Here is a 17,268-nt window from a genome sequence, read left to right as displayed (position 1 = left end):
CAGACCCTCCAGGTCTCAAGCTGGGCTTCCAAAATTAGAAGCTGCTTTTGAAGATGAGACTGTTAAGGGCCGCTCTGAAATGTAATTACAACTATGCAAGCATGCTGGGTAAGTGAACAAATTCCACGATGCACACTTTTAATTGAAGTTTATGCATACAGACTGCAATGTGCTTATGCAAACCCCAATATGCACCTATGCTTTGAGGTATTTATTCACCTACATTGGCTGCTCAAATTTTTGCAAACTTCTGAAAATGGAGCCTTTTGTGCAAAGAATGATAATAACTTGAGATAAAGCATATGAAAGCATATCGGCAGCCTATGAGATGTTATTCTGTGTAAATTAAGAACTCAAACTCCTAGTCACTCCACATAATCCAGGTTAATTTACTTATTGTTGCTATGAGAAACAGAGTCCAGTCTTGATTGTAATTTGCAAACAAGTCTAACAGCAGTAAACTTTTCCTGTAATGATATTGACACCACAGGTACACCTTAAGGCTAACTACATGGGAGGCATGTTACCATTTTTCAGCCTCACATCCAAGGGAGCAGAGTAAATGGTTGTTAGCAGCTGACAGCTGTGCTGTAGATGTCTAGTGTGTCAATTACCTACATTTCCTATAACTGCTACCCAGAAGGAAAATAATGTGCAATTGTTTCCATTTTATTCAGGTTTATGGTTTTTTGTCAGCGGGTCTCCATTTGTCATTTTTTTTTCTGCCACTACTGTTTTGATTTATTTTAGACCTCAACCAGCTTCTGATTAACACCTAAATTAACTTGAGACACCAGAATTTCTGGCAGAAATTGATGGCTTGTAGTCTTGCACCTAATACAGTGCAGAAATTGACCAAATTGTTAACTCTTTACAGCATTGTGCAATCTTAAATGAGACTCTAGAGAACATCAAAACAGCAAGCTTGAAAGAGCGGCTGTTATAGCTGCAATCTCAGTTCTCAAATCACAACTAACAGACTTTTGGCACTACCCAGTGATGCGATTTCTGCATTTTACTGCAGAGAACTTCAAGAACAAATGGAGAGGCTACTGGCCTGACCTTAATTTTACACTCTTTGGACTTGTTAAACATGATGGAAAACCATCATAAGTGAGATTCCAACCCACCCTATAACACGGGAAAAGTTTGTTCTAGATGTAGAGTTTTTGTTCTTTTGGCTATACTCACTATTGTTGTTACTAAATCAGAATTCAAAACTCTACTACAGGCAGTCATAATGGGATCAAAGACTGGAATTGCTTTGAAGTTTGCCTTGCTTTGCTCTATTATAAATCCATACCTCCACTAATTTAGCAAGGTTTTCCTATACTAATCAGTCTCTTCCCCTCCCTAAAAAGGAAGAGACATTGTACACACATTTTTCAAATCCCCGTTTGTTTGTGCTCATCATCCATATTCATTTTGCCAGGGCAAGATTTAATTTAACCAGTTGTGAACCATGTAGTACAAGGTGGCCAGTGCTGTTTTCAGATAACTGTGGGCTAAAAGAGGTTTATCAGTAACATAGAGGAATATAATTTTGGCTTTTTAATGTAGTTATTACTAGTAAGGAACATAGTGCTTTATTTCTGCATGTGACAAACTTGAAAGGTTTGGATGCTAACTATATAATCTTAATGAGATGATCAACAATGTGTCTAACTTTTTATTTTATTCTTCCCTCTTCCTGGTCAATATAGATCAGAGAAAGCTTTTACCTTGCCTTAGTTTCCTGTTTTGTTTGATAAAAATGTGCTGGGTGATTTAAAACAATGGTTTGCTGCCATTACAGAGAAGCTACATATAATAAACATGTGTTTCATCAACATGGGACATTACAGGCCTGCAACCAGCTTCCATTACAGAGCCCTATTTTAGCTGTAACTTTAACTTAGAAAATTCAGTTAGTCTGAAAATTGCCAGAGTTACTGGGAAGGCAAAGGAGAACATTTCTACAAAGTTTAAAGAAATTGGATCAAAGTCATTTTCAGTTAAACGTCATTTTTAAAATTACCCTGATTTGAATTTTTGACTTGTCTGGCATTTCTTTGCCTCCCTCTAACTCAAAAAACATTTTGTGACAACCATGGCAAACTTTCCATACTGTTAAATCCCCTTGAATGTTTATTCACCAGCTATATTTGAAGAAAATATATAGGAATACAGCACAGTTTATAATGATTTTTGTCACTGACAGTGTTTGGTCTAATTGCGCACTCATAGAGGCATATATTTTGAAGCTAGAAGGCACCATTCTGATCATCTAGTCTGACCTCCTACTCAACATAGGCCATAAAATTTTACCAAATTTTTTTGCTATTGACTTCAGTGGGTGCAGGCTAGGACATTACTGCCTACATTTTCAACAGTGGCTTTCATTTCAGGATCATTCAATTTGTGTGCACCTAATTTTGGACACCTACAGGCCTGAATTTCAGACACTGCACCAGAGCTCCAGCTGAAGTTAATGAGAGTTCCAGGTACTTGGCATCTCTGAAAATCAGTAGGTGTCTCTATTTAGACACTCCAAAACGGAGGCACCCAGAATTGGTGAACACTTTCTGTTGACCTATATGTGGCTGTGAACAAGACAGAGAGGGGTGCAGGAGGAATGTTTGTGGAGCTATAGGACCAGGGTCCTTGGCCCAGCCCTGCCAGGGTGTGTGGTTTACTAAGGGGAGATTGCTAAGATTGAAACCATGGTTACATTAGAAGGCTGATTTAGCTTTGTAACTCCCAAAGAAAAACAAAACCAACCAAAAAAAAAAAAAAAAAGCCCAGAAAAGTCCTTTTGTTTTAAGATATTATCACTGGCACCTGAGTTAGCAGTGCTAATTGAAAGGAATGGGACAGCTCAGACCTCAGAGCTACTGTTTCAGCTTCTCTGCACATTCAGGCAGACAATGCTGCACCAGTTATTTCATGCTTTGAAGGTTTTCTTCACATCTGTAATGTGATACTTTTTTGTTTTTAATGAAAGCCGAGACTCCGGAGAATGGCTGCGAGGCCTTTCTGGACCCTGTTTTCCCCTGGTTAGTTTTGTGTGCCTCCTTAAGAGATGTGACCCACAATCTGGGAAACACTGGCCTAATACAATTTCTGTCTAATGCAGTTGAAAACGTACTTCCTACTAGAGAATACATCACAGTATTCAAGTCAGGGGAAAAAAGACAAGGAAAAATAGCTGGATTTGGGGACTGGAAAAATCAACAGGAAGACATATATACAAAAATATACAGAGATATTCTTTTCATAGAGAAAAACCATTCTGGATTTACATAATGACATATTTTAGATGAATGAGTATTTCATAGCACCAAGTTACACTTCTGATGTTTCTACCTCTCTGGAAGCAATCAGCAGTTGATTCAAGATTTCTGTGTCCACTTTAATTTCTCCTTCTCTCCACCCACCTGCATCTGTTTGATTACTCTGATACCTTTGCTTAATATTATGGAAATCCGATATTCATAAAGCAAGCAAAGAAAGGCCAAAAAAAGTGTGAAGCTGTGTGGTGAAATGTGTAGGTTGTAAAAGAGATTAGTGTATGAACACACTACAAACCAAAATAAAATTAGACTGAAGCGTTTCCTATTTCTACAATTTTAACCATCAAACATTTGCTGACCTGATATATTAGTAGTGAAGCTTATAGAAGCACCCATCAGCCTATCCTTTCTCTGCCCCACATTAAAGGAATTCTTTAGTTCCTAGAATCATGGGTAGAGACTGAATAGTGTTATCTTTTCTAGTCCATTCCCTTGCCAAGGGAGAACTGTTTCTTACACTATGCTGTTATTCTATTTTAAGAATCTTAAGCAATAAGGCTTTCATCACTTGACTTGGAAGATTATTTTTACTAATAGATTTTACGACTAAGAAGTATTTCCTGATTTAAAACCTACATTTTCCATGTCTTGAATTCATCCCAGTTATCTCATTCATACCATCCTAAACAATGTTTCCTTTTTTGCATTTCTCCCCAAGTGCGGCTGTATTACACTGTTTGGTGAAGTGTTTTCTGTATGCTACTTACAGCACTTTGGAATCCCTTTAGATGAAATATACAAAATAAATTATAAATGTTATATTAAATGAGCCAGTAGAAATACCGATACAAGCAACACAGATAATATTAAAGCCAAGAATTATGAGAATTGTATGCTTATAACACATACAACTGAAACAAAATCACAAACATTGTAATATTGCTATATAATAAACGATAGAAGTATATATATTAGAAATTACACATGACAAACAGAAAACTTTAGCATACTGTATGGAATTCAGCATCAAAACTTTTAAGACAAATTACATGGGAGGTGGATATGGGAGGAGCTAAAGAACTGAAAATCTTAAATTCTGAAAGAAACAGTCATTTCACAACTGTTGTAGGAATTAGTCCTACTCAGATCCAACTCTCACTGACTTCAGCCATTACCTTATAACTTCTTTATTTCTCAACCAACTCTTCCTCTTGGCAAAATTCTCAATCTCCCAAAATGAAGATTAAATACATGGCACATTTGAACTTCTGTATTCTAACCAATTCTGAGTATACACAACATTTTAATAATTTACCTACAATGTGAAAAAATCCTTTCAAAACCCGTGCTCAATTAAAGGAAAACGGCTCATCACATTTATTCAAATCCTAACAATATTAAGCAGTGGGCTGAAAGCAAGCATAAATTTGTAGCTCATGGTTAATTTTGAGCAAAAAGTGGTGCTTGAAAATCTCCCCCTATAATGTAAAGCTACCTCTTCTACTATTGCTGATATGCCCATTCCATCCTAAACCTCTTCTTTCAAAGGTACAATGGCAATTAAGTGCTGAACTTCAAAGTCATTGTTAAGTCTTACCTATCTTCCCAGACCAAAAAAACCCCCCAAAACACTAGGTTAAACTGGAATTAATGTTAAGAGTACAAATCTATAATTTAAGGGTAGAAAACAAAACACAAAAACAATCATGAGATTGTTGCAGTTAAACCCAAAACAAGCATTAAAAACCCAGGAAATACAGAGATAAGTTTAAACTTAAAATTAATCTAAACACATAGAGATCATTCCCAAGAAATGTCTAACAACTGCTACATATCTTACAGGACCCAGTTTTACTTAATTTTAACTGAAACTGATTAACATATGTACTTGAAACTTCTCAGAAAATTCATTCTGTACTCAGAGTAAATATTGTAAGCTTGGGGATGATGCACTACTGTCTTCTTCATATAGAACAAAGATGCTCAGACAAAACACAAATCAACCTTTACCAGAGAGTCACAGCTAGTGCCTCCATAGTGTGTTTATGGACCGGATACCCCTATGACACTCAAGTGACTTATGAGTAACCACACTGAAGCCAACATATTGTTGCCTAACACATTTCTTTATAACCTTGTTTTAGTCACACACATACACCCCGGGGTGGGCACATGCACTCAGAATATCCATGTGATAAGTTGTAGAACCCTGTGGTAAATTGCAGAAATATGTGATTAATCAATCTATGGTGTACCTTTGACCATCTCACTTGCTTACTAAGCCATCTCCTTATGACTTATTCTAACAGTTCAAAACACCAGAGCAGGGGTCGGCAACCTTTCAGAAGTGGTGTGCTGAGTCTTCATTTATTCACTCTAATTTAAGGTTTTGCATGCCAGTAATACATTTTAACATTTTTAGAAGGTCTCTTTCTATAAGTCTATAATATGTAACTAAACTATAGTTGTATGTAAATTAAATAAGGTTTTTAAAATGTTTAATAAGCTTAATTTAAAATTAAATCAAAATGCAGAGCCCCCCGGACCAGTGGCCAGGACCCGGGCAGTGTGAGTGCCACTGAAAATCAGCTCACGTGCCGCCTTCGGCACGCGTGCCATAGGTTGCCTACCCCTGCACCAGAGCAACAAAACACTTTTTTTTTTTAAATCAATCTGCCAGAGAAATGTTTCCTCTTCCTCCTGAGTGTGGAATTTCTCTGAAGTTGTCTGCTTAGTCACTACTATGCAGAATTTGGAAATAAAACCGTGTTTCCTAGCATGTGTAAATTTATGAGGTTCTACTGTATCCACTTAGAATGTATTGTGCATTATACTGTTTATAGAAATAAATACTTCTGTTAATGGAGGTCAACCTTCTGCTCCACCCACAAAGATGTGGCCTTTTAAATTTTTGCAGCCAGGTATCTATTGTAAAAATATTAAAGGTCAGGCTTTGCCATGTTAATTGCACAATTAAGCACACTTAAACCACAACAAATTGCCCACATTGAATGCTGCAATTGTTTTACGTTGTCCCAATTATTAAAAGCATGCTTGCATGAAAGCAAAATTCTTAACAGTTTGTTCCACTATAACAAAACACATTTTTTATTGACAACTAAAGGACGGCATTATTGGATACAGTGTCCACTGCATCTGAGTGAACACTAATATTTTGGTGCAGGAATTTTATGTATTGACTCACTGTTGTTTCCCAAACAAAATATGGAACAGGACACTGCACTAAATCCTATCCAGAGTCCCAGACGCTGAGTCAAAAACTTGTGTCAAGCACCGAAATAAATATAAAAATGCCAGTTTTGGTTTTCATAAGGAAAAACGTTGTTCTTACCTCAGCCCACCCATTATTTCTGGCCCTCAGCTCTTATAGAGTGGGGAAAAAATGGAGGAGCCATCCAGTCTACAGTACAACAATAATAATCCAGATGGACATACTGATCAAAATCAGCTCTGAAAGAATGGCTCAACCCAATTGGGACCCTCCCTACTCAATCCGACCTCCGAGGAAAAGGGGGAGCACATAAGCTGATCTTGCAACACACCTCCAAGGTGAACAAATTCAGGTCCAAGGGGGTAGTGAGACACTGATTGCACCCAACATCTTCCCCAGATCTTAGAAATAACAACGTAGGGCCTGTCAGATTGAGTATCTGAGTACGCTGATCTCAGTGTATTTATTTATTCATGCATAGATGGGTTCTTGTGAGAAGAGAGGTGGTCTCTAAGGCTATGTCTACACTATGAGCTAGGGTGTGATTCTCCAGCTCGTTACAAATACTTGCGCTACCTCTCATCGAGCTAGTGCGAGTACAAATAGCAGTGTAGTCACAGTAGCATGAGTAGCAGCAGAGGCTTCCCAAGTACATACTCTTCGGTTTCAAGCTCAGCCATGCCACTACCCATGCTATCGCAGCTACACTGCTATTTATACTCACTAGCTCTGTGAGACCTAGTGTAAGTATGTGCACACGAGCACGGGAATCACATGCTCAGACTATAAGTCTAGCCTAAAATACTCAGGCCTCAGAGAATAAAACTAACATCTTAACTGCATCCAGAAACTAATCTGAAACCCTTGCAGAGTAGATAGCTCAGAGATAACATGTTCCCTGCATGAAACACTAATATGGGTTCTGATCTTGCAAGTGTGCTCAAAGACAGATCTCACCCCCCCACAGAGACCCACTCATTTCAATGGGGCTCTGTATGACCACAGGAGTCTGCCTGTGAGCATCTCAGTACAGTATTGGGACTTAACTGGACAACCACATTCTATCCCAGCAGAAGACTCCAACTAGTCTTCTGTGATGAGTGCATTGTGGTAATCCAACCTGGAGGTGACGAACACTTGGATAACCCTGGTGTGGGAACTCTGTATCTAACAGGGAAGGTTGCAACCTCCTTGTCAAGTATAGATGAGCAGTCAATAGGGCACAGATAGCAAATCTGAGTTACAGAAGATGGCCAAACCAGTAAAATCTAATGGACAGATATCACTTTCTGCATTCTTCTGGTTGTTTTTCCCAACCCATCAGCTGTGTTGTTCTCAGTAAGGCAGAGAGAGTTTGTCTTTAACAATTAAACTAACTTTATTTGAACATGGCAGAACATTCTAACCAGCGCCTGGTGTCTGCAGTAATGTGGCTCCCTGATCTGTCTGTGGTCCTGAGCTTCCACACTCAACCTGGGGGGGGGAGGGATAGCTCAGTGGTTTGAGCATTGGCCTGCTAAATCCAGCATTGTACGTTCAATCCTTGAGGGGGCCAGTTAGGGATCTGGGAAAAAATCAGTACTTGGTCCTGCTAGTAAAAGCAGGGGGCTGGACTTGATGACCTTTCAGGGTCCCTTCCAGTTCTATGAGATAGGTATATCTCCATATATTTATTTTAACCTGGAAAGAAGTTGTGCCAACATCAGCAACAACTCAGTCTTGCCCAGAATGAGCTTCAGATAGCTGCTAGCTCCCACCCAAGTTCCAGTCTTAGCCAGCCACTGGGAAAGCTGTATAATCGCACCATCCAAGTTTGATTTAATGGAGACATTGGGCCAGATTCACCAGTGTGCTTGATCCACTTTGCCTGTAAGCAGCACAAAGTGGATTTAAAATGGCCGGAGATGGCCAGTGCAGAATTCCCCTGTTCAAGGAAACTTCCTGCCAATAGAAAGCTGGTGGAGAGACTTTACCCCCTCCATAGGTGGTGCGTGAGTCTTCCATTCGGGGAGACTTACATGCGAGCCCCTCCCCCATCTGTTTCCTCCCCCAAGACACACACACCCTGGTTTGCCCGCTCCTCTCCACCTCTTCCCACGAGGACCCCCCTCACCCGCCACTCGCTCCTCTCCACAGAGAGAAGTGAGCAGCTGGTGGGGTGGGGCCACAGGGGAAGAGGCAGGGCGGGGCCATGGGGGAAGAGGCTGAGTGGGGGCAGGGCCACTGTCTGGGTGCCAGTGCCTCCCCACACTTCTAGGGAACTTCGCTTCCGGCGCTCCAAAGGTGGCGGGCTGGAGCACCTCCAAAGGGAGGTGACCCACGCCGCATCTGTGGCATTTGCCCTCCTGCATGGCCGGCCTTTTTTGGGGAGGCTTAGCCTCCCCCAGCCTCTTATATTCAACACCCCTTGCCCCAGCTGATGCCAGTCACTTCTCTGTCCCCAGCAGAGAAGCCGGCAGGATCATGGGGAAGCACAACTCCACTATGCCTGCTCCTCCACTGGCATACACCAGAGCTGCTCCCCTACAACTTGATCTGCCCCCCTGGAGCAGTGTCACCAGCAACTCAGGGTAATGCAACCTAAGCTCTCACACAATCTCGCATAGCAGCCTAACTTACATGAAGCACCAGAGGGGTGAGAGAACAGAACTCTGTGGTACCCCACACAGGAAAGACCTCGTAACTAAAGGTAGAGCTGCGTGATTTTTTTGGCCAAAGAGTTTATTTACCAAAAACTGCAAATATCGGCTGACCCAAAACTATTTGTGAATTTGACCTGACAATTGTGCCCAAGGAAAAGTTTTTCAGGACCAGCAAACTATGTGAGTGTGCATCCTTTTATAACCTATATCCCAAAGGGTAGGACACTTGCTGGGCCTGGGGGGAGACCCAGGTTTGATTCCCCACTCTGCAGCAGGTCCTTAAATTCTGATCTCCCCACTGCCAGGGCTCTAACCACAAGGCTATCGGCTATTCTAAGGTGGGTCACTCTCAATTTCTCCTGTTGAAACTGTTGCATGTTTTATAAATATTTAAATATTCATTGTGCCAATAACCAAAAGCAATGAGAGAGACTCTACAGCCTGGTGACTAAGGCACTCATCTGGGAGTTGTGGATTCAAATCCCTCCTCTGAACTAGGCAGAAAGAAGATGTGGATTTTTCCAATTTGCTGACAAATCACAAACATTTTCTGAACCAAACCAAATATTTTCCCTGATCTTTTTGGTTCCCTGGCAGTACTTTAAAAAAAAAAAATCAATTATTCACTCTACTCACAGCAAACAAGAAATCACTGCTCTGGGTCCTCTTTAAGTGAAAAACAGAGCAACTCAAATGTAATTCTCTTTACGAGAATCAGCAAGCGTGCAATCTTTATCCATTGCCATAATGAGATTGTAGACCAAGGAAAGCAGAACAGGATCTGTGCCATACCCAGGCTTAAATCCTTCAGGAAGGTCAAGAAAAGTTGAGAATTTGGGGTAATGCCAGAGCTGCCTCACCACAATCTCATTAATAAATTTATCCAAATAAGGAATGTTACATATCTCCTTAGACAACCATAATTCAAAGCCATTTATGTGTGTAGAGGGTATTTAATGAATCCATATTAATTTGCTGAAACGAAACAGTAGTATAGTTGCTTTGGAAAGTAATATGACCATTACGTATCACTGCAAGAACTAGCACCTTGAAACATCCAAGGAGAGAGAAAAAAGAGACAGGAACACTTGAGGAAAAGATCATCTGGATCTAACATAATCCTTTACTATATGTCCCCCCCCCTGCAATTATAGATATCTGCTTGCAGAAACAATACTTTACTATTTGCTTACAAGAATATGTTTGTTTCACTATGACAGATATCAGATCCACAACTATATGCCCCTCAATTTACTGTATATTTGGACTGCTAAGGTGTTTTCAATAATATTCTGTCTTCCTGATACACAGTGGTGCTGCTTAAATAGGAAATCATGTTATCTTTAAAGATTTATAAAGATTCATCATTTAGCACTCTGCACCCCACTGAGGCAGGATATAAATATTCAAAGTTTACCCTGCCCTCTGCTCAGCAAATGAATCTGATTTAGTTACATCTTATGATCCAATTTAGTAGTTATAGGATCAGCTATTTATATTAAATAAAACTACTCTTCCAATGGACAGCAAGGGAAAATAAATCATTTGTCCTGTTAAGATTTGTTATATAGTTTCCTTCCCACCACTACTCTTTTGTTCTATGCTATAGATGCTCAGGTACCTCGGTGACCTTGGTGGAATACAAACCTCACTGGAACAGAATAAACTTTAGTCTAATTCAAGCACACTAGGTGTGATACCATTGGTTCAACTTTCCTTGATCTACAGAGTATATTCAGGAGGAGTTGGGAGTTGCAGTTTGATAATATTTCTATTACAGTTAATTATTCAACAGCAAGAAAATAAAATGCAATATCTCCTATTAGTTATTTAGTTATTTATTTAGAAAGAAATCCATCTGACCAAGTTTAAGGGATAGGGAGAGAAGGGTGTTACCCATTATCCATATTGGGTTGAAGGCAAAATAAAAGTAAGTTTTGCTTCTAGTCCAGAAATTTCCTGGTTACTATACATCTCATGTACAGACACAGTGATTGGAAGATGTATACGGCAATACAAAACTCACCTCTCTGTCCTTCAAGAAAAGGATTTTTCCATGCATTCAGATGAGGGGAAGACTGTTCTTCACACTTCTCAAATGCAAAAAGTGATCTGGTGGTCTGATTGTGGGCAACAGCATGGCCCTGGCAGACACAGGAGCTGATAAGGTTCTATTTTTGGCCCTGCTCATGAGTCACAAACTCAGTATGTGATAGGTAACCACAAATAGTTACAGATGGGTCCAGCCAAAACCCCAATTCCAAACACACAAACTTTGGAGTTGTTCAGAAATCCTAACACGAATCTAAGTTTGACTTGTACAAATGGTTACAATCTTTAATCAAATGGTCTGAATCAAAATCTCTGATCCAAACATCTCCACAAAAACTGTGGTGTTGGAAACTTGGATCCAGATGTTGTGGACCGAGTCCATCACTACATACAAACTGAACTACCTCTGTATTTCAAACTCACCAAAACTTGGACTCAATTGCCTGGATTTCATATGACTATATACTTCTTCCAAAGTTTATGGGGTTTTGTACTCCTTGGGATACACACAAAGCTAGATTCTGATCACATTTTCATCAGCGTAAACCCAGAGTAACTGCACTGAAATCAACGGACTCCATATTTTGGAATTGAGAATCTTACTCAGAGAATTTACCAAAATGAAAATATTCTAATATAAGAGGTTGGAATTATAGATATCAACAATATCTACTAAGGTTGTATTACAGCTGTACGCACACAGTTGCTAGCTGAAACATAGAAGCTTGGATTAAATCAGTGGTGACATGAGTTTTTTGCTACCCTACAAAGGCCATAGTACCTGATAAAAGACAAATTTTATGAACACACAAAATTAGGGCAAAAAACTTCAGAACAAAAGAACATTCATTATGAGACAGGTAAGAATAAAGAGGAGTCCAACAGTGTAATAAGGATTCTAACATACGTTTAGCTTTCAAAACCATTGTGTGTGTCAGAACTCATTAGATGCATTAATCTCCTACATTTCAATGACCCCATATAAAAAAGTGCAAAGAAGAAGAAATCCTGAGGATTTTTTGTGTATTTTTGTTTTTATTTACTGTAGTTCATTTAAAAATTAATATAAAATCTAAAAGATTTAGGACCCAACAGCATCCTAAAGCCTCTGGAATTTTATGCAGTCTGGCACATTCAGTTTGAACCACTTCAAGGCTGATAACAGTTGCTTTGAAATTGACATGGTTCAGGCTGAAACCAGTCTTCAAAGAAAAACTGGCATTAAAAATCCTCAATCTCCATTTATGTCCTGAGCTCATGGCGTGTGTGTATGTCACAAAGAGTGCACACTCCAGCCGGCGTTATTTAGTACTTAATAAAATTAACATTAGCTACAGAAAATAGGATTTGAGATGACATTTCAGCCAAGGGATCTTTCCAAGACTGGAGAAGAGACCACGGCTAAGAAACCAATTCTGATCCTATTTTGTACCCCTCGCATTATTTGATTAACTTTCTCAACCTAGTTTAGCACACAACACATTAAGAGACGTGCAGAAAAATAGTAAATGAGAAAGAATACACTATTCAGTGCATATAATTTTCCCCCTAAAATGCCTGTTGTCCAGGATTGCAGTGTGCTGACCAAATACATCTATATTAATTTACTTAAGAAGGAAAATTCTCCAAATAAGTAAAAATAGAGTACAAAAATGAATTAAGTGCATCCTTTAAAGCAATTTCCTCTGCAATAGGGAGAGCAATCCCCTCTATGCAATTTATCTCTAGTAATTATTCATCGACCATTATTTATTAAACATTTTCAAATGGGAAAAATCAGAATTCTAAACCCCTAACCTTATGGAACAGAAGAGACTGTTAAGGTGTCACGAGGATTAAAATAACCCTTCCATCCAGGCTCCCTTTTGAGCATATTTGGGATACATTTTAATATTAAAAAACAGAACGTTTTTTCTCTGACTTACGGTTGGTTGTTCTGCTTTGATCACTCTGAACGCTGTCATTTGACTGGTTGCTTGAGACAGAGGATACACTCGAGCTCCTGACAAAACCAAATGCTGCCAGCTTAGCTGCTGGCAAGCGTGAATAGCCAGGAGGACGAAGTCCAGATTGACATGGCTTGGGGAGATTGGATTTTGCAGCATTTGGGCACGGGCCTTTTTTTAGATCAACTGAAAAAAGAAACAATTTGGTATTAAAACTAGGAAACCGGGACACATTGCAGAGTACTTAAAATAAATCAATACATTAACGTAATATGAAAATGAACATTAGTATTAAAAGCTGCCTAAACTACACGGGTATCTTGGCCTCTCCTCAGCCAAATATACATTTAAAACTATTACAGTTCACAATGGATTACAAAAGGTGAAACACAGTGAGAATCAGAACATACGAAGTCAAAAATCCATCCAATTAATGGACTAACAAGCAAATAAAATCTTTTATAAATGAGTTATTGTATCACTTTCTACCGTTAAATCCTATTTTAATTCTGCAAGCTAAAAGAAATATATATATCTATGATTTTGGAAGCTACATGGTAGAACAATTGTTTCAAAAATGGCAGCATAAAGCTGTATTCCCACAAAGAAAAGGATTCTTTAAAAGCCAGATAAAGTTGCTAAATGAAATCACCCACCCATCCAAACTCTTAAAAGAAAGGAAATGTCCACATCAGATTCCAAGACCAGAAAGGATCATTGTGATCATTTATTCTGACCTCCTATAACAGAGGCCAGAGACCGTTCCAAAATAATTATCTTTCAGAAAAACATCAAATCCTGAACTAAAAATTGCCAGTGATGGAGAATCCACCACAACCTTTAGGAAGTTGTTCCAATGGTTAATTACATTAATTGGTAAAAAGTTATGCCTTATTTCCAGTCTGAATTTGTCTAGGTTCAACTTCCAGCCATTGGATTGTGTTATATCTTTCTTGCCTAGACTGAAGGGCCCCTTATTAAGTATTTATTCCCATGTAGGTACTTATAGACTGTAATCAATTCACCCCTTAACCTTCTCTTTGTCAAGCTAACTAGATTGAGCTCTCTCAGAGCTTGGCTACACTTGCAAGTTAGAGCGCATTAAAGCAGCCCTGATCCCCCTAACCCCTGATGTGTCCACACTGGCAAGGCATGTAGAGCGCCTGGACTCTGCAGCTGGAGCATTCCTGGTACTCCACCTCCATGAGAAGCATAAAGCTGGCTGAAATGCCTGGGCATCAGTGTGAACGAGATGTTGCATTACTGCGCTGTAATTGGCCTCTGGAAATGTCCCATAATCCCCTGAAGTCAAGTGGCCACTCTTGTCATTGTTTTGAAATCTGCAGGAATGCAGATATCCCCTTTCAAAGCTCCGTTTCTGACAGCCGGCATGCTTATCTGCTCCGGGACAAAGCAAACCATTACTGTGGAATGCTGTGTGTGAGAGAGAGAGGCGGGGGGGGGGGGAAGCGGGAGAGGGCGGTCTCTTGCTGTCTGAACTTACAAGACAGCATGCTGACATACTCTCTGCACCCCAAAACACACTGTCTCTCCCCCCATATACACACAACACACTCCCTGTCACACTCCACCCCCCACCCCTATTTGAAAAGCACGTTGCAGCCACTTGCACGCTGGGATAGCTACCACAGTGCACTGCTCTTTGAGACGTTGCAAGAGCTGCTAAGGTGGCCACGTCAGTGTGCTTCCAGCTGACAGTGTAAACACACAGCAGTGTTTTCCCTGCTGCGGTCTCCGAAGGCTGATTTAACTCCCAGCGCTCTACATCTGCAAGTGTAGCCATGCCCTCAGTCTATCACTATAAGGCAAGTGTTCTAATCCTTTAATCATTCTCATGGCTCTTCTCTGAACCATCTCCAATATATCAACATCCTTCTTTAATTGTAGACACCAGAACTAGACACAGGATTCCAGCAGCAGTTGTACCAGTGACAAATACAGAGGAGAGACACATCCCTTAGATTGCGCTCTACAAAGGAAGCCATCTAAGTTAGCCAATGGAAGATGCCAACAAGAAGGGTGTGTGCTAAGCCCCATCTCACAGAGACAGGTGCCTAAATTTGGATTGCAAGGGTTTGCTTATCTCTGCTAGTGATTCACGAACAGGGGAAGATAGATGTTCCTCCGCCTTAGTCACATGCAGGGCCCAATCCAGTAGTGTTCTCAGAGACTGCCTAACTCAGAGGCTGCAAAACAGCTGGCGGAGAACCTCCCTTTAGCCCAGTGGTTAGGGTACTCGTGTGGGACATGGGAGACACCTAGTTCAAATCCCCTCTCTGCCTAATGAAGAGATTTGAACCATCTCTTGGTTGAGTACCTTAACCACTGGACTATCGGAGGTAGATCTTCCTCAATCTCTCCTACTGAAGTTTTTTCACTTTAATTAAATATTAGTTGGTCCAATAAAGAGTGAGAATGACTCTGAAACCCAGCATTTAGAGCAGGAGGGTCAGAAACTGGAAGGGATAGCATCCACACTTTGTTAGGTACCAGTACTGGTACCAAAGATGGTAGCGGGTAGAGAACAGTGCCTGGATGGAGATCTTGTAACACAGTGCCATGGATGAGAAGCCCTGGACTCTTTTTATTCTCGTCTGGCAGCACAAGGATGCTGCCCTGATGGGAACCGCTATGGGAAAAAGTCCTCTGGCTCCAACGCACTGGTGCGGAGACACCTGAAGTGGAACGGACACAGGCAAGCACTCCAAGAAGAATTAAGTTATTTTAATGAGCAGCTTTCGTTTTAATAAAAATCTGCCAAAATAAGCTAACAAAAACTGGCAAAAATCTTTCCAGCTGTCTGCCTGCCTGAAGCTAATTATAGAATTAAGAATTGTTGCCTGTACGTTACATGAGTCAGTTTCTGTGACACTTCAGCTGTTTCTGTCTGGGAACGAGAAAGCATTTGCAGGTGGTCATTGGTAACACAAGACAGACGTGCTTTAGAAGCCTCAAGGAAACTACCAAGCAATCATTTTTAAGCATTTGTGCAGCATGTAAACTCCATCTCCATACATGCAAATAACTAAACAATAACTTTCAAGTGAGCTCTCTGTGAAATCTGAAAATGTTTCAGCTAAAACAAACAAATAAGTTAAAGAAAATGGCTGTGTACATTTCGGTAAGCATAAAAGGGAACTGTATCTCAACAACTGAAACCCTCCTTGAAGTTCAGGACCCTTCAAGTTTTTGTTTTTTTTGTGACACATTTCCCCCCAAAGATACCATTTTCCTACAACAGGCACTTGAAACTGGATTTTCTACATCCCACGCCAGTAGCCTAACCTCCTCACCCAACACACACAGGCAGCAGGTCTGCACCTAAAACTCAGGTCAACCTAGCTATGTCACTCAGGGGTATGAAAAACGTACACCGTTGAAAGACATAGTTAAGGTGACCTAAGCTCTGGAATAGACAACGGTCGGTCGACAAAAATGTTCTTCCGTCGACATAGGCTTGAGGGGATGGATTTACTACATTGATGGAAAACCCTCTTCCATCGTCATAGTAAGTGTCTATGCTAGAGTTGAGTAGCGTCAGTGCTGCAGCTGAGTGTTTGTAGTGCAGACATACTCTTACTCTCTTTTCAACACCTCCTACTGAAATGAAAGCCTCAGGTTTTGTATTTGAAAAATGGACAGTTCAATACAATTCCATTTTCATGAAAATATTCAAGGTTTTCTTTTCATTCAAATGAGGGGAAAAAAACATCAAAAACTTGAAAGCTGTCACAAAATGGAACTGATGTTCTCCAGCTCTAATGGTTACCCCCATGTTAAATATAGAGAAACTGAGGCAGGGGTGAAGTGAGCTGTCCCAGGTCACACAGCAATCAATGATGCTGCATGCATATTTTGGATGAACACAGAAGGTAATTCAATCTTCAATCTCTTCTGGAACTGCTAACAATTGTTCCAATCAAGGATTGGTAATTTTCCTGCTATGGTCACCAGGAGTTTTTTATCTGAGTAAAAACCTTAAAATGGACCTTAAGATGTTTTGCTACTTGTATGTGAACAAGAGTCACTGGACTGCGTGCAGTATCTTGGATTCCCAGGTATTCTCCCACCCAAGTTCTAGCCAGGCCCAGGACTGTTTGGCT

At 40.2% G+C, this 17,268-nt stretch overlaps 1 protein-coding gene across 1 annotated transcript in view; it reads right to left on the bottom strand.

The window, feature by feature from the left end:
• The window catches only part of LOC113406841 (microtubule-associated tumor suppressor candidate 2-like), a 296,281-nt gene that overhangs the window by 257,945 nt on the left and 21,068 nt on the right, over window positions 1-17,268 (bottom strand). Inside the window, exon 3 of the mRNA XM_026653622.1 lies at window positions 13,124-13,330. Coding sequence (XP_026509407.1) covers window positions 13,124-13,330 — 207 coding nt within the window. The remainder of the gene's footprint in view (window positions 1-13,123; window positions 13,331-17,268) is intronic.

Source organism: Terrapene carolina, unplaced genomic scaffold (assembly GCF_002925995.2).
Source record: "Terrapene carolina triunguis isolate 2854851 unplaced genomic scaffold, T_m_triunguis-2.0 Scaffold141, whole genome shotgun sequence".
NCBI lineage: Eukaryota > Metazoa > Chordata > Testudines > Emydidae > Terrapene > Terrapene triunguis.
The sequence above is the reverse complement of the archived record's forward strand: the minus strand, read 5'-3'. Positions and strand labels throughout refer to the sequence as shown.